The sequence below is a fragment of the Micropterus salmoides genome, unplaced genomic scaffold (genome assembly GCF_014851395.1).
Source record: "Micropterus salmoides isolate LMB-PRFRI ecotype aquatic unplaced genomic scaffold, ASM1485139v1 Ms_hic_scaffold_4, whole genome shotgun sequence".
Taxonomy (NCBI): Eukaryota; Metazoa; Chordata; class Actinopteri; order Centrarchiformes; family Centrarchidae; genus Micropterus; species Micropterus salmoides.
In genome coordinates, this window is record NW_024043372.1 from 17,898,566 (window position 1) to 17,917,239 (window position 18,674).

Consider the following 18,674-nt stretch of genomic DNA (forward strand, 5'->3'; position numbering starts at 1 on the left):
TCGTGGAAATTATATTCCTGGTGAGGGGTTGAGCAAAGAATTGAGTAACAACCAACCGTTGTCTTTGAAGAATTTATTTAACAAAAGAGAATAAACAGAGAAGTACTAAAACACATATACAGCTGGTCCAGAGACCTGCCGCCTAGGGCGGCATCGGGCGTCTGGCCTCGAGCAAAGGGATGCATCATCATTTACACAGTCTAGGTTTCTATGTTATGGGGAACAGAGATCCTCTCTCAGCCTTGAATGAACATTCCATGAGAGGAGAGGAACAACAAGAGAGGAAAACACCAAAACAATCCCACAGCTCTGACCTAAACCCTAGTAAATGTGGACAGAACAACATAAGGAATAAAGGAGACGAAAGGTTAAGGATAAAAACACAATACATATCTATAACAATAATAGTAATAATAATGATAATATTAAAAGATCATACATAAAAGATTAAATGTAAGAGGACACAATTTTCTGCCATAACATTCAGTTCTGAAGAACTGAAGAAGTCCTTTGGATGAGGGACGAAACGTCCCTTGACTTTAACCTTCTTTGGATGCAATGAGTAGTGCAATAATTTCAAGGTACTTACTATTGTACTTTTTACTCCACTATATTTATTTGATAATTTTAGTTACTAGAACAGATTTGGATTATCAATACAAAAAATTATCAACAAAAACAATTTGATATATTATTACAGATTAAGCTACACAGCAGAAAGTAATTAAAACGTATCTTCACCATTACCAGCTACAACATTAAAGTGATTATGATTATAGTCTGATTATAGTCTGATAACATATTATTCTGAAATGGGCCATTCCACATAATAAGTATTTTACTTTTGGTACTTATACACCAACATAAGTAAATGATCTGAGCACTTGTTCCACCGCTGCTTGTGACATTCAACAACAAGAGTGCCTTGAAAAACACACAGTAAGACGTAGCATGCAGTCAAAAAGCTTCCATAGAGACTGAAAATTCATTCTTGGTCTGCATCCAGCACAGTTCACCAGCCCCTGTGTTATTCTTTCCAATGTGCTCTCGTTTTCATGCCCCTTGACTGCTGCACCTGCAGTAACATCATGCCAGCTTGCCAAATAATTACACTCCTGCTTTCTTGACCGCACTAGGGCTGACACGACTGCTCTAACACTTTACCCCAATAATCAGAGTCTTGTTTTATACAATTTCCACTCCATATGCAGAGCAAGTGGTGAGAAGGTTTTATATAGTTTTGCATTGTCAGACACTTTTTGTTGTGCCAGAAAATGACGATGGTATTTTTTGTATAGGATTTTGAAAAAACATTCTGGGTCATGTGAATTTCTTAAAAATGTCAATGCCCTAACTTAAGACTGTAGCTGAACTTGGTAACTGGTAACAGTTTTGTTTTTATCAAGTCTTAGATATGCAAATACTGCTGTGTTTAATTGCTTTGCTTCTTTAATCCTGCCATTGATTCTTTCTATTGGTAGACAATTATGTCAACATGCTGTTCACAGAGATTGATGTATTTTCTACATTTAAAAACACCACAGCAAAACAATCTGCCTCGCACGATTGCTCTTGTCTCACAAAACCCATTAAAATGCAGTCACTTATCATTGGTGGTTCATTTGTATGCATACATTTCAGTTACGTGTCTTTGCATTTAAGCGATCATGATAATCACAGTGGGTAGAGAAAAACAGATGGGTGGAAACCATTGTATAATTAAAGGTCCAGTGTGTAATATTTCTGAGGATTTATTGACAGAAATGCAATATAAGATCCATAACTATATTTTCAGTGGTGTATAAAGACCTTACATAACGAACCATTATGTTTCTATTACCTTAGAATGAGCCATTTCTATCTACATAAGCACAGGTCCCCCCTTCCATGGATGTCGCCCTGTTGCCTTGCCATGTTTGAGAAGCCGAAAACGGACAAACAGCTCTACAGAGCATGTTTTGTCACCATAGTGTTCTTCTTCTGCTTGTATAATTCCGGCAGTGTAGACGCTGCTAGACGCTCATCACTGCAATGAATGCGTAGAAAGAAGAAGAAGAGCAAATAATAATAATAATATACAGTCTCTGAGTAGTGATCTCTAGGATACTCATATAAAAGGACCGATATCTAAACACAGTCATTTGGAGTGAGTGTGTGTTTTTAAGTATTTTACTGTCACCAGGATGGTCTAATTATACTCGGTTAATAGGAACTACTTTTCCTTGCGCCTGTCAAAGTCATGCTTGAAGTGAGACGCTGCAGCCCTTTACATTTAGGCAATAGAACACTATGGCTGACTGTAACAGCAGTCACATCTGGCTGTATTTTAGCTGTGGTAATAATGACGCTGTCTGTGATGTGTGTGCAAAGACAGTGAAATACTTTGGCAACACCGCAAACTTTGCTAAACATCTGATATACACAATACATCATGATGTTATAAAGCAGTGGTTCTGAGCAGGATATTTTTATTATAATTAAAGAATATGACAGTAGTTGGATTGTCATTATGCAGCTTTTATTTGTAATTGGTAAGCTTACGGTGGAGGGTGGGGTCATATTAAACTAGAAATAAAGTATGTAAAAAGTATTGGTATCAGTATTGGTAATACCAGCCTGGGTATTACTTGGTATTGGATCATTTAGGAACTAAGTGGCATCGGACATCACTGGCATAAATGTGTTGGTTGCCTTCGTGAGACAATCAGCTGATTATTATTGGAAATAAAACGGTACAGCATGGAAGTTCAGATCACTTCACTGCTAACAGCATTATGATAACAAGACTGTGTGGAGAGGAGCCTTGATCCTCACTTGACAATGCCTTTGTAAACTTCATGCATTATGTGGTTTATAATGGACTGTGTTGCTGAAACAGTGAGCTTACTTTTTCCAGTTATCTGTCAGTGGTCATACTTGTAGTAGATGAAATGTTAGTCAAGATGAGCCAACCCTCCCAAAGTGTAACAAAATTCATGATAACAGTACAGTAAAATAAATTACCACATAATGTAGCAATTCATTTATTGTTGTTGCTGTTGTTTGATGAACAATTAACAATAACATTCGCAAAATCACTGAATGGATTTACTGAATAATTAAGTAAAATATAATTTCTTAATATATCTATCTAAAGAAACCTCATTTGTTGACTCTGTTGTCTTGTTTTGGCCACTGTAGCTATCTTACGTGCTTGGATAGGGGAGGGGGGAGTTGAGTGAGGAGGGTTTTTTTGCAATTCATTACAATTCGCAACCCTCACCACTACATGTCACTGAAACACACTTAACCTTTAAGCGATCAGTGCAAAAAATTCAAATCAAGAATGTAATATGTTGATAATTATACATATATGTTATTAGGCAATGGCTGCTAATACCCAAATCCACACTGCAGCTCCTGCACATCATCTTTGTTATGTTTAATGTACTTATTGTATTGTTCTATCTCCATTGATTCCTCCTTTGTATTTCTCCCTTCTTCTCTGTGCCATCTTTTTGTGTCTATTCCTTTCTGTCATTACCATACATTGATTTGAAAGGCTTAATTTAAACAGGACTGTGTGGCCATCTCAGACTCTTTGACTCCACAGATCAATAATGAAAATGGGTTTGCATCAAACGACCCTGAAAAAATTGAGTCAAAAGAACTCAGCTGTTGAAGATAGCCCAGAACAAAGCCTTCCGTCATGTGGTTTTCACTGGCATCCTTGTTGGCTTCTCAAACCTGCATCAGTGACTTGTCCATCTAATTTGGCCTTATCATCTGATGTAATGTCAGATGATGCAGCTCTAAAGGAAAAACATAAAGTTTTACAGAATGTCATGGAAATATGATGCCTATTAGTATTTACTATGTACCACATGCTACTTATTTTGTATGATTTTCTGTTATTGTTATTCACACTTTATATTATTCCTAGATATCTATTTACAAGTTAGTTTTTCTCATCCATAAAACTCCGGCTGTGGCTCAGGATGTAGAGTGGATTGTCCACTGAACAAAAGTTTGGCAGTTTGATCCTCAAGTCTGCATGTTGAAGTGTCCTTGGCAAACCCCAAATTGCTCCTGATGGCTATGCAGCCTGCTATGGCCATGACAGTTTGTGTGAGTGAGTGAATACATTAGTCTTTGCTTCTGATGAGCAGTTGGCACCATTGCATGCCACTGCCACTGGTATGAATGCGTGTGTGAATGGGTGAATGTGAGATGTAGTGCCCAAATAAATAAATAGATCTGCAGCAGTTACGAATTAAACTTAAATGGATCCCACTTTGTACCAAAATGCATGCACAATTTGAGATTACAAAATGATTATACTGCCTCCAATCTCTTGGAAAAAGTATTCCTCACACCGTTCCTGGGGTGGTGGCAGCGGTTATTAAAATGTAATTTGCTCCATTTAAACTACATTTGAATGCATGCTTGCATCTACAGTATCTCTGTTTATTTTAAATCCTTAAAGCCTATGATTGGAATACCAGCCATTAAATCTTTAGGGATTTACACAGGAAACATTTGAGATGTTGACTTCTGCCGCTGTTTACCTCAGCGGTGTGTACTCCATCATTTCTAATAGATTGAATTCTTCAAGTCATGTAACACAGGTATGCAAAACATATGGGTATGGATATCTCTGAAGATGTATCTATTCTCTCCTTATTAAAGTTCCAGTAATTTATCATAACAACATGTGTTGCCTTGCTGTCCTGACTGAAGGAAACATTGCTGACTTGCATTTCTTCAAGTCTTATTTTCAGACACTAGTGGGTGGTAGAAATTGAATACAGGAACTCCATAATGTGTGGCATCCTTTAGCCTAATTCAATTTTATTAAATTTTATTTATATAGCAACAATTTATAACAAAAGTTATCTCACTTATCTGCACTTTTCATGTAGAGTAGGTGTAGACCATACTCTTTGACCCCAACAGGACTAAAATCTATAGCTGTGTTAGCTTACCAGTGAAAGCAGGATGGATAAAAACTTCTCAAAAATTCTCACATTTCAAGTTGGGCCTGAGGATAAAAGAAGTTATAAATTTGTGTTGGCACTTGGTAGAGCTTGTTGCCACAGTGCTACTTTGTCTGTTCGCAAAGTATGATATGTGGGCGTTTGGTGTAAACTGTTTCAAGTTTAAACATTTCTCCTCTATAGTCTGAAATAGATCAGAGGTAACAGACAACTGGGTTCCATGTTACAGGTTCCATGTTTCAGGTTTACATGAAACACTCTGCACTGCAGGCTGATGCCGTGTACTTGAAATGTATGCAATAATCAATAAATTTGTATAAAATTGAGCAGCATCTTCGTTCAGCATCGTTAAGCTCATTGTTTTGGTTTTCTAGCCCCTAATACTAATTTTCAGATGCACCAGGCGGTTTTCAGTGACAAAACTCTAATAAACCCACTGTATGCTCCTCACCAAACAGCAGGTAGAAAAAGTTTGCAAGTACAACATAATGGAGCTTGTAGCAGCTACAGTAACTGGGAGAGAAGCAGACCAAAAATCAAAAGGAGAGTGAATATTACATTTTCATCCAGAGGCCACAAGCACATCCCCAAATTAATTTTCATGTTGCTCCGTGTCTTCTCTGTGTTTAAATAGGTCACCTTTATATGGTGATAATATGACAGAGTTGTGTTTATAGCTTGTTCTGCTTCACCCAGGTGGCCAAAAAACATAGTAATGCACTTTTAAAAGCATTCTGCGGATGTCTGGTAAATCAAGCTTTTGTCATGCCATAAAATACATAATGGTTGTATTTTTTTCTTTTCGTGACAAGCATTTATGTCCTGTAAAAGACATCTCTCAGAAATTCACATCCAGCTCTGTCAGAAGGAGTCGTATTTGCACATGCGTGAGTGTTTTGCTATGTGGCAGCTACATTATGGCGTTTGATGGAATTAAATTAGGAAGCTACATCAGCAGCCTCTCTGTAAAACACTATAATTGTCCATTACTGTGTCAGCCTAATGTCCCATGTCTTTGTGTATTGTTTTGCATTGTGCACTGCAGATACTGAACACATTCTGAATGTGGAGCCTCTTTAAAACATAATCCTCTGATAAAACTGTGATGTAACTTTTAAATTAAAGCTGCCGGGGAGTGATGACATTTTTCAGTCAGACAGATGATGTTTTTTTTTCATGTGTGCCGTGTGTTTTTAATGATGTAAGAGAGGTTTCGGTGGTGAATGTTTGGGCGTCATCAACATTATAGTGTGTTCAAGCAGTTGCCCATGATGAAAAAACACACATACACCAATAGAAGCGCACCTTCCAGCAGGACTAAAAAGATATATTGCTGTAATTCTACGGTCACTAATTTTGCTGCCCTGGTTATTGATCGGATGTTATAGCATCATACCCTCAGAGTCTTCCTCTCACAGATGGTCTGATCTAATGAACCAGACTAACAGATGCCACGGTGCTGCACCACACAAAGTCCTCTGAGGTTATATGGAAAACCTCATACATGTTCAATTTAATTGGCACAGAGAGTAATCTTGAGTGCACATACAATTTGATTAAACATCATATTGGGGTATATAAGCTGACATACTGTTTAGTGGAGATATATGGGGGGTTCAAGGACTTGTTGACAATGACGAGGTTAGATGAAAAGTCATGAGAAGACATTACATTTCACAAACTTCTATATTGCAGCTGGTGCATACAACAAAAACATGAAGACAAGGGAAAGAAAATAAAAGACTTCTTGAAGGCTAGATGCTGTAGTTATCTTTGTTTTTATTATCAACCGTAACATGTAAACTCTCTCTGGTTTATTCTCTTGGTTATTGCTTTATTTAGCATTGGGTTGATGATGGGCGCCATTTAAACCATCTGCGATCCATTTACAATGCTGTGTAAAATGAGATATCCAGAGTATTTTGCCTGTTTGTGTGTTGGCTGGCAGCCTGTGCCTCTCCGCTTGTCTCCTTCTCTCTGTCGGTCTGCCTTTGTCTGTCTGCTCTCCTGTGTGTCTTTACTTGTAATCTATTTCTCCATCACTCATGAGCAAGTAGCAGCCAAGATGTAAGAAGTCAACATCAAATCACGCTGTTATTAGGTACATTCATCATTTAAACTGACGGCACTTAATATTGCAACAGAGTTGCAGTCCTGACCAGAATTTAATGTCATCATCACACATTGACATGACACTAATAGCAGTTTTGGTGTGGCCACATTGATCTGCTGTATCTTCTGAAAGTTCAAAAAGCTCATTAGAATAAACATTTTCCAACAGCTGAGTAAGTTTGGTCATTGAAAGTGCAAAAGCTGGCATCCATTTTCTCTTCTTCCCCTAATTTGCTCCACGGGGAGCGTGATGTCCAGTAGAGGGCAGCATAGACAACTGAGAGTGTAAAATGGCAAACTAAATATTTCCTCTTCTCCTCACTTTCAGGGCCAAAGTGTTTCGGGGAAAGAAGGTCCTTGGAGACTACGACATCAAAGTGGAGCAGGTATCATATAGATTTTGTAAAGCTATGATGATGTAAAGCAAGTTTGTACATTTATAAAAGGCTGACAGGGCTCATAACAGAGATGAAAAGTGAACTGACACCATATTCACGTTTGATATGGAAATGCATAGGTTTTCACTGACAAGCTCAGACACTGGTGCCCTGGCACATTTTTGAATAAAAACAAAGTAACCTTTCAGGTAAGTTCTTCTTGTCTATTGCTTTATATAGCAGGTTATAGGAACTTAGAAGCCAAAGCGTAAAAATAAGTTAAAGGTGTCACTACAGAAAAGTGCACTAAAGTTGGTACAGACCTTCATGTTCATGACTTTAGTGAACCTTTGACGTTTCCTCTAGCACATTTTTGGTTTTGAGGAAAATATCTTGACATCTACTGGATACATTGTTATGAGCAACAAATATTCCAGGTCTCTGAAGGATTATTAATTAAACTTTAGTCATCCCCTGACTATATATGACTGCCATAGTCAGGTCAACATTTGGTCAATACTTTGATTTATGACCAAATACCATCAGTTTCATCTGTACCTTGTGTTTATTGCTACTAAACAAATGTTAGCAAGCTAACTGACCCCATAAATATTACGTGTTAAACATCAACATGCTAGCATTGTGCTGTGAGTATATTAGCATGCTAATGCTAGCTTTTAGCTCAAAGTAGTTGAGAGTCATTAGCAAGACTCTAGACTCTGGTATTATACAGAAAGATTTGCAAAAATGTCACCTCAGTCAGGAATTTGTTGTAGTGGTTTGCAGCCCATTCTGCCCCATAGAAACTGACAAGTAATTTTCTTAATTTTCTTTGCAAAAACTACCTTTGTGCTATGTATGTTTTACTGTGTATAAATTTATAACCACAGTTACAAAACCACCAGTACTTCAAATGTAAAATAACAACAGAATCTTGATCCTCATGAGCTGTACAGTTACATTATATGTTTTAACAGTATGTGACAGTTTGGTTTCATGTTGGTTGAACCACTTAACCAGCAAACCATTTTGCAATACTTGGTTACTGCATTTGAGATGACTGTTCTCTGGGGTTTCACAACAAACAGTTTCACACCTAATAGATGTTGACAGTTAAATTACAACCTCAAGCCTTACCACAGAAACAAAAATAGACGCCAGAGGAGACAGGAGTCGGCAGCTATGAGTCACAGAGAAATCCTCACTATGTTTGCAACCACACCAAAGACAAACACATGTGCATTTTTTTTACCAGAATAACTACTACAGTAACATTGATTTGTGTATATTCTAATAAATATAAAGTAAGATGATGCAAATAATTAACAGCTTCTAAAGCATTTGTTGTCATCTCCTGCTGCTTCTGCAAAGGGGGGGGTGTATTAAAAGAAAGAGTATTTATTACCAGTTTGATTTGCTCCCAGTACAAGTCATCACTTCATATTATAAAACACATTGATGTCTCTGGTATGTATATGTATAGAATAGATATGAAATATTACACCTTATCTTTTGCAGTAACCTTGACTATTAAAAATATAATCATCTGATATTCTGCTTGTATATGATATTCTACAGTTTCTGACCTAGGAGCCATTTACTAAATTGAAGCATATGATTGTGGAACATTTACCATTTAAAGATATTCATGTGTATTTCGTCACCTCTGTATCAAGACTTAATGTATGTATCTGATGAAACTGTCTTGTGTCCTCTTTCCATCCTCGTAGGCTGAGTTCTCAGAGGTCAACCTCGTCTCACATTCAAATGGCACCTGTAACGTGGACATGCAGGTCATCAGGGGTGGGACCAGAGTGGTCAGGTCAGTGCCACATACAGAAACACACAGACACACGCACACACACACACACATTGATTCTTCTGTGATTAAGAGAAGATCAAACTGTGTTAATTTCGGAGTCAAATCCTTCTTCCCTAATCCCAAATCCTAATTGTATACCTTTCTTTAACACTGACCAATGTCCTGACAGCAAAATGAATCACAAAATAAAAATACAAACCTAATCTCACCTTCTAACCTACCAGATGGACCTCGTCTCTTGACACTAAATCTAAGCAGAAATAACCACCTGTTCTTAGAAAAATGCCCCTGCTTTGGAATGACATTTAAACCTCACAAGCATTTTATAAGAGCAGCAAGCTCTTGATGGTGCAAACATAATTGTTTTATTCACAGAGATAAACCAAAAAAATAAGAATAATAATATTACAGAACTAACCTCAACCATTAATATTATTGATGGACATAATCCCCTTGCTATAAATATATAATAAAGCTACCTCAGAAATATACAAGAAAAATCTCTGGTTTTGGTTAATAATTTGATTTGCATTTTTAACACAATGTGACATAATGTGCCTTCATGGTGTTGAGTATTGTTGGCCACTGCCATTAACCGTTCCCCTTTCTCACATTACCATATTTATTATTTTTTTGTGTGAATTAATGTGTTGTCTGTGTGCCCCTTGAGAGACAAATAAAGTATTTTAAATTTAATTGAACATGACAACAATATCAAAAGTCCATATGGGCATAATATGAATTGTTGTACTCTCTGGACTAAATTAATAAAATGGAATCTATAATCCCAAGAAATACAAAACTACCCTGGAAATAAACCTGGGCCTTTTTAAAAAAAGCGTCCCCATTTTGGAGGTTAATATCGTGTTTTTTATCGAGGACATGCGGTCCTCACAAAGAAGAATAAGACATCAGTTTTTAGGGCCTGGCACCGTCCTTTTCATTGTGTGTGAAATAAATTGTTCTACTCTTTAAGCTAAAATACTCTGACCTACAATCCCCAAATACAACAAAGAAATACAAACCTGAGCTCAACAATGAATCTGCCCCTAAGCCCAAAACCTACGGCTAAACCCAGAGTCCTTAAAAACTTTCCCCCTTTGGGGGACATTTGGTCACAAAAAAGCATGAGAATAAACAGACTTGCATCAATTTTCAGACCCGAGCATGTTTATGCATCAATTAATGATGATATGAATACTTTTCTGTGAGATCATACAGAAAAACCTCAGCATGCTCGTGGAAATAATAAATATACTTGTTTACTGCAAGCTCGGAGCAGTGGAAAAAGCGCAGAGGCATATGACCACAATCATAACCCAGAGACTGGCATAGAATATCTGTGTATAAACATGTGAGCTTTCTGTAAACTAGACAATCACACAGACCCACTCACACACCACAGACCACACTGACACAGACACCAGTGTCCCAGCTGAAGACTGCCAGAGATTAAGCAAGACGGTAACTCCCACTGCTCACCAACCAACGAAACCAACAGGAAATGAAGTTTGCAGCCTCAGTCTGACAATATCAGCATCTCTGCCCTGTTATTATGCTTTACGAGGGGTTGGGCCACACATGCTCACACACAAACATGCAGTCAACAGCGACCGTTGCCTGAGATAGTGTAAGTTCAGGGAAATTTTGATTCATCGCAGTAGACAGAATGATTCATATTCACCTGACAATGTCACGAGGCATTATTCTTTTACAACACGTGTCATCTGAGCTCCTCATAGACCTCCAAAGTTGCATCATGGCCTCGACCTCTCCCAAACATGGACTTGGCTGTGGAGAAAATTAATGAGTCTTCAACATAATTGTCAGACTGTCTTGTAGTCTGCCTGTCTGAGTTCATTGCAGGCTGTTTAGATTGGATGTCTTTAACTATCTACATTTATCTCTGTAATTGCACGTGTCCATCAATTTCAAGTCAGAGCGGTGAGTCTGCGTGTAGCTAAGTAACCCTTACAATGAAGAAGATGTAGTCTCTGAGCATATCACTGCACAATCTTCAGCACCTCTTTTCTTAATTCTTATCTTTTTTTATTATTTTTTTTTGACTGACTGACTGACTATAACTGAAAGAATATAAGATGACAAACTGTACTATGATCCACCATTTATGAGAAATATTTACAGTATAAAACATAATTTTTTAAACGTTAGTGTAAAAGTTACATTTGGAGCCTGATCAGTCAGCAGATTGGGTGTTAAAGGAGAGTAAGAGGCTGTGAACCATCACAAGCATTATAATACATTAACTATCATACTGTATGGAAAAATCTATTCATTGTTGGTTTTGGTCTTTTCATGAGATTCGTTGACGATTAGAATATCAGCAGGCTTATCCTTTAAATGTGTTCATTTTAAGGTACTGCAGATGGACTCTTCCCACGGAACATCTAATCTCTTGCTAATCTCTTTGGTGCATGTCTGGGTTCCTGCCATGCGTTCTTCCACACACAAAAGAAATGTCCACGTCGCTAAAAAGGACAGTGAAATTTGATAAAAGGAGTTCCAGACATACAGTTTGCAGACTTATTTTTCCTTTCCACCTCTTTGACTTTGATGTCTTTCTTATTTAATTTTTTAATCTTAATTCCCCCCATGAAATAATAATAAGAAAAATAAGATGAGTTTAAATAAGATGACTTTACCAAATTGTCAAAGTTTAGGTCTGTTTTGGGCTATTTCAAATGTTTTTTTCTAGGGCTCTGGGGATGACAATGCCAGGTTGTCAGTCAGACTAATAACATTGCCAGTCTCAGTTGTATTTTCCGTTTAGTGCTAATTAGCAAATATTAGCATGCTAACATTCTAAACCAAGATGGCAAATATGGTAAACATAACACCTATTCATCAGCACCTATGTTAGCATGCTAACGTTAGCATTTGGCATGAACCACTGTTGTGCCTGAGTACAGCCTTGCAAAGCCGATAGCATGGCTGTAGACTCTTTGTCTCATTTTATATTTGTTTCAGGCCACGGGGTTAAAAATGCAAACGTGTATAATGAAAAATCCGAAGTGAAAGCTAGTTAGGATGGCTGTGGCGTTGCTGACAACACTGATTCAGGGTATTAAATTGAGAGTCATGACCATGTTGCTCTTTACAGCCTACTGTCAGTGATGAAGAGATTACAGTCACATTAATTACTGTGTCCTCCCCACCAGAGTCTTCTCTTTCTTTTTCTTGGAGTGTCTGATTAGTATTCTCGGTGCATGATGAGCTGGTGGTGGTCACACTGTGCCAGAGATCTCTCCGTCTGTCTCTTTTCTCTCACTCCTCTCTACATCTCTTTTACTCTGTATTTTTTCTCTCTCTGTGTCGTTTTTTGCCCCTCTCCCCCCTCTCTCTCTGCTTTTCCTCACATTCCTGTTACTCCTCCTGTCGCTCTCTCTCATACACACATTCAGAGACAAAGGGAAAAATAACAGGAGTCATGCCCTATCACCATCAACATTTAACTGAGCTGAACTGCACTGAATATTGTTTTTGGCCTTATCACGCTGGTCAGCTGTGGTTTTTACAGTGTTTTGCTATGGAGACTGAAACATAAAAAAATCTAACAAAACTGTTATAGATCATAAAACACCAATCTTGGAACCTATTATTATCTGCCATTTGGCATTTGTTTTCTATTTACTTGTGTAGAGTTTTGAATGCCAGATTTACTCTGCAGATTCAGTCCCCGATAACTCTACTGTTGGCCTGTGGAGGGCTGCTGACAGCCAGCTCTGCGCCACAGCAGCTTCATTTCACCAATGATGCCAATGATATGCTAATGACAACCTGGTCTCATGAGATATACAGGTGCTGGTCATATAATTAGAATATCATCAAAAAGTTTATTTATTTCTGTAATTCCATTCAAAAAGTGAAACTTGGATATTATATTCATTAATTACACACACTGATATATTTCAAATGTTTATTTAATTTAAAACTGACAACTAATGAAAATCCCAAATTCAGCATCTCCGAAAATTTGAATATTACTTAGGACCAACACAAAAAAAGGCTTTTTAGAAATGTTGGCCAACTGAAAAGTATGAACATGAAAAGTATGAGCATGTACTTGTAATACTTAGTTGGGCCTGAATTACTGCAGCAATGCGGCGTGGCATGGAGTCGATCAGCCTGTGGCACTGCTCAGGTGTTATGAGAGCCCAGGTTGCTCTGATAGTGGCCTTCAGCTATTCTGCATTGTTGGGTCTGGCGTATCGCATCTTCCTCTTCACAATACCCCATAGATTTTCTATAGGGTTAAGGTCAGGCGAGTTTGCTGGCCAATTAAGAACAGGAATACCATCGTCCTTAAACCAGGTACTGGTAGCTTTGGCACTGTGTGCAGGTGCCAAGTCCTGTTGGAAAATGAAATCTACATCTCCATAAAGGTGGTCAGCAGCAGGAAGCATGAAGTGCTCTAAAACTTCCTGGTAGACGGCTGCGTTGACCTTGGACCTCAGAAAACACAGTGGACCAACACCAGCAGATGACATGGCACCCCAAACCATCACTGACTGTGGAAACTTTACACTGGACTTCAAGCAACGTGGATTCTGTGCCTCTCCTCTCTTCCTCCAGACTCTGGGACCTTGATTTCCAAAGGAAATGCAAAATTTACTTTCATCAGAGAACATAACATTGGACCACTCAGCAGCAGTCCAGTCCTTTTCGTCTTTAGCCCAGACGAGACGCTTCTGACGCTGTGTCTTGTTCAAGAGTGGCTTGACACAAAGAATGCGACAGCTGAAACCCATGTCTCGCATACGTCTGTGCGTGGTGGTTCTTGAAGCACTGACTCCAGCTGCAGTCCACTCTTTGTGAATCTTCCTTGGTTTTGTTTCACAATCCTGATTAGAGTGTGGCACCAGGTGTCTTCAATATTGAACCTTTTCACAATATTCTAATTTTCTGAGATCATCAAAATTAAAAGGAGTGAACACTTTAAATATATCAGTCTGTGTGGAATGAATGTATACATTATACAAGTTTCACTTTTTGAATGGAATTACTGAAATAAATCAACTTTTTGATGATTCTAATTCTATGATTCTAATTATATGACCAGCACCTGTATGTACCTCTGACTACATTTTTGCAGCGCCACAATTACGTACCCTCAGGTACATTTTGCCACAGTTTTGAGAAACAAATGTCCACTGGGGGTGCTAAAGAGAAAGACTGTAATGGAACACTACGATCACATTAGAGATGGGCTGTAGTTGACTTTTTAATTTTTATTATTAAAAAACCTTAAACCTCAACTTTTATACTTTTATATAAATATACTATTTTACAGTAGTGAACATGTGTATGTACTGTCACAGCCCAGCTCTTGGACTGTAAGAAAAACAGGAGACACACAGGTAAACTAAATAACAAATTGATTTATTGATAAGAAAAATCAATGGTTTAGGGAGTGGATGGGTGAGCATGTGCTGCATGGATGTTGTGCTGTAAAAACAAAGACAAGAAACCAAACACAACATATCAAGCTTTGAGATGACGAGATCCAACCAAGACTGACTGCCACTGTGGCTTATATGCATGGGGCACACCAGGCCCAGGTGTGTCCCATGGTGCTGATTATCCTGCCAGGTCTGCAGCCCTGGAGACAGAAAGCATATGAATAGCAGTATGAACTCCTGTAGAGGGGGCCGTCACAGTACCTTAACCAAGCAAAATACGGGCATTTTTCACCGCAAAAATGCCATAACAACCTTTGTAGTCAGACAAACCACAGGAACACACTGACTGACTGATTTATTTATCTACCTGGATCCATATAAAAGTAAAAACCTGAAGGTACATAATTGTGGCGCTGCAAAAATGTAGTCAGAGGTACATATATCCCATGAGGCCAGGTTGGATAATGAGCTTCACCAGGAGGATAAAATATGTAGGAGGTTCACACTACTCCATCCCCAGGGGTTTGCAATACCACAAAACTTGGTTTAAATCTCTTACTGGATAATATTACTCAAACAGTAATACCGGGGTCAGAATCATCAATACCAGTAGTGGCAATAAGTCGTCGTTTGTCCGTTCTCTCTTGCATGACTCATTAAAGAGGTCATATTATGCTCATTTTCAGATTCAAAATCTTATTTAGGGGTTGTACCAGAACAGGTTTACATGGTTTCATTTTCAAAAAACACCATATTTTTGTCATACTGCACATTGCTGTAGCTCCTCTTTTCACTGTGTTGAAAGCTTTTGTTTTAGCTATGGAGTGATGCATCTTACCTCTACAAGATTTTTGTTGGGAGTTGCACATGCACAGTAGTTAAGGACTACTAGCCAATCAGAAGCAGAGTAGGGCGGGTCATGAGAAGCCGGTAAACAGCTGTATATGTTCCACTTACCATATTAGTAACATAGACTGGAGCGAGAGTTTCAGAGTGGTGAGTTATTAATTTGTAACAAAAGTATTTTTTATCCATAAAGTTATAACCCAGCTTTGTCTCTAAATCACAATAACAACTTTATGTCCCTTGACTGTCTGGAGGGTAGCTAGTGTTTGGAAGGGAGAGGAGAGGCAGCAGGCGGACGTCTTGCAGCACTGTGTGCTGCAGCTCAGTATTTTTCCTCTGAGGGCGTGTCGGACTAGCCGCCAGGCGAGCATTATGAAGCGCATTTTGCTGTGACATCACAGAAAACAAAAGGAAACGGCTGGACTACAAACGAGCTGTTTTCAGGCAGTTTAGAGCAGAGTTTTCTGTAGGAGATGGGAACTTGCTTTGGTTGGACTTTGGGCTTTTTCACTTTGCAAAACTCATTACATGCACAAAAAAGGTATATAACTTAATAAAGGAGAGGGAAAAAGTCAAAAAGCATAATATGACCTATTTAAAGTGTTTTCTAAACAGGTATCAATCTACTCACTCCTAAGTCACATGGTGCAAGATGTTTATCTAACATCCAGCTAACTATGAAGGACTTTATTTATTTAAAATAAATCAAACCAACTTAAGTTATCGTTCATCCCAATCTCTATCAAGCTGCTGAATTCTAATACTAAGTCTTAGTAGAGCAAAGTGCAATAAATACACCAGCACTTTTAGTAAATCTTACAGTCACTTTTTAAGATGTCATATTGTCTGTACAGTCAAATATACCTTAAGATGTCTTATGATCATTTTATGATGGTTTCTTGGTTTGTGTTATGAAGCTACAGATTGTAGCACTGTGTCCAGGAAAAGTTTCCCTTGGGGACAATAATGTGTACTCTGTTCTTTTCTATTCTAAAGACAGATTTCCCTGACATCATCCACTTTTATATACAACAACATGGGTAGTGACTGTTTATCAGAGATTTTATGTTAAGTTTTATTATCACTATAGCCACACCGCGTTATCTGCTTACTGTCTTGCTAAATAATGCATTACAAACACGAAGGGTCATCAGTGTCTTTGCTTAAGATTTACAACTCCATTTTATTAACTTGTCCCATATCTCCAGGTTTATGTCCACTCACAATGTTTAAAAACACAAGTGTACACAAAAATTCACTTTAGAAATATCTGACATCATCCAAGCTGAGGATCCAACTGAAGCAAAACTCATCTCTTGCTAAACAGTGTGGTTGCAGAAGAGAGAAAATGACCAGAGCTCACTGGTGCGGAGGGGTGCGCAGTTTTTGAAATCCTGGCTGAAACAAAGCTTTGAACACTCTTGGGGAGTGTTTCTATAATGAATTTTTTAGATGGTGCATATCACATTTTAGAACAAAACAGGAGGTGAAATAGTGACATGGTGGCAGAAAGCAGATCAGAGAAAGTTTGAACAGTTTTAAATATCTAGGTCACACTTGTTAATTCAATTTCCTCTCTGAATGATAGAATTTAAATCATAGAGTTGCAACTGATAAAGTGATGCTAGTAAAGTTATACATTATAAAGTCAAATTAATTAAATAGATGTGTCATTTTAAATGAAAATAAATCCATCGATTACCCACTTCAAGCTTTACCATCAGTTCTCTTCAAGAGGTTAGTAAATAATCCTAAACAGAGTGCTCAGTAAGAATCCTTGACAGCAGATCTATGATTGTCTTTTTTCTATGTCCAGTTTTATTAATGTGGTTAGACTGGCACATTCTCTCACTGCCACAGCATCCTCAGTGTAAAAGACAATATACTACATTGCACTTGTGGTTTTGTGGGTTTCCCTCTGTACAATGACAGTTTAATCCCTCTGTTTAATGCCATCAAATAACCAGACTCTGACCCTTTTGCCTAATACTGAGAAGTGACAGATTCTCGTAGTCTAATTTTTGACACAAGCTGTGTGGGGAAACAATGTATTAATTAATTAATTCAGTCAAACCTTTATTTAAGCCTCGAACATCATTATTTCAATCTTCTCTATTTCTTCCTTGTTCCCCCTGCTGTTTTCACACCAGGTCTTTCAGGCCTGACTTTGTCTTGGTGCGCCAGCACGCCTTCAGCATGGCCCAGAATGAGGATTTTAGGAACTTAATCATTGGTCTACAGTATGCGGGCGTCCCCTCTGTCAACACACTGGACTCCATCTACAACCTCTGTGACAAACCCTGGGCTGTAAGCGATTACAGCAAAACTAATTTACATCTGCAACAACCCACACAGAATTTCATGCACTGTACTGTACATTACATCGATATAGAAAGATGTTGTTAAAGGAGCTTGCAGCTGATTTAATTAAGATTATTTGGAAGTTTTCTCGTTCTCATATGAATTTTTGTGGCTCCAACTAACAAACACTATAGCATTGATTATTACTATATTAATAATGTGACTGTACTGCATTACGTGTTATATATACACTCATTCAGCTACCTGTGTTCAAATTTCAGTTGACCCTCTTGCTGTTTTCTCTCTTTATCTGTTCTCCTCCTTTCCACCAGTTTTCCCAGCTTGTCAACAATCGGAAGAGGTTGGGTTCAGATAAGTTCCCTCTCATTGATCAGACCTTCTACCCCAACTACAAAGACATGGTAAGATTTTACTTTATTTTTTTAATGTTTACACATTGTATATTGTCAATGTGTATTTAGTAGTTAAGCTATTTGTCTCCGGGCAGTGAAATGTTCTCTTTAAGCAGGAGACAATGTTGTTTGCCAATTTTAGATTTCTGGATATCACTGGAAAAATAAACATTCATATTTTATTTTTTTTCCCCCAAAATGCTATGCTAATGCTTATTTTCCATATTTCTGGCATAAACACAAGTGCTTAACACAAAGTCGATAATACCCATTAAAGAGTATATGCACAAGACATGATACTTTTCTGAGAATACTTTACATTTGCTGTTTAGCTTCTGCTAAAGCCCCAATTCCATAAATTCAATTCACTGTGATTGCTACGTGGTACTTTAATGTTTTTATGTTTC

At 38.0% G+C, this 18,674-nt stretch overlaps 1 protein-coding gene across 2 annotated transcripts in view; it reads left to right on the forward strand.

Moving 5' to 3' along the window:
- Positions 1-18,674, forward strand: part of syn2b (synapsin IIb) — an 87,887-nt gene that overhangs the window by 38,489 nt on the left and 30,724 nt on the right. For both annotated transcript variants that reach the window (XM_038697433.1, XM_038697431.1), the window contains 4 exons: positions 7,417-7,474; positions 9,196-9,287; positions 17,704-17,860; positions 18,187-18,276. In XM_038697433.1, the coding sequence (XP_038553361.1) occupies positions 7,417-7,474; positions 9,196-9,287; positions 17,704-17,860; positions 18,187-18,276 (397 nt within the window). The remainder of the gene's footprint in view (positions 1-7,416; positions 7,475-9,195; positions 9,288-17,703; positions 17,861-18,186; positions 18,277-18,674) is intronic.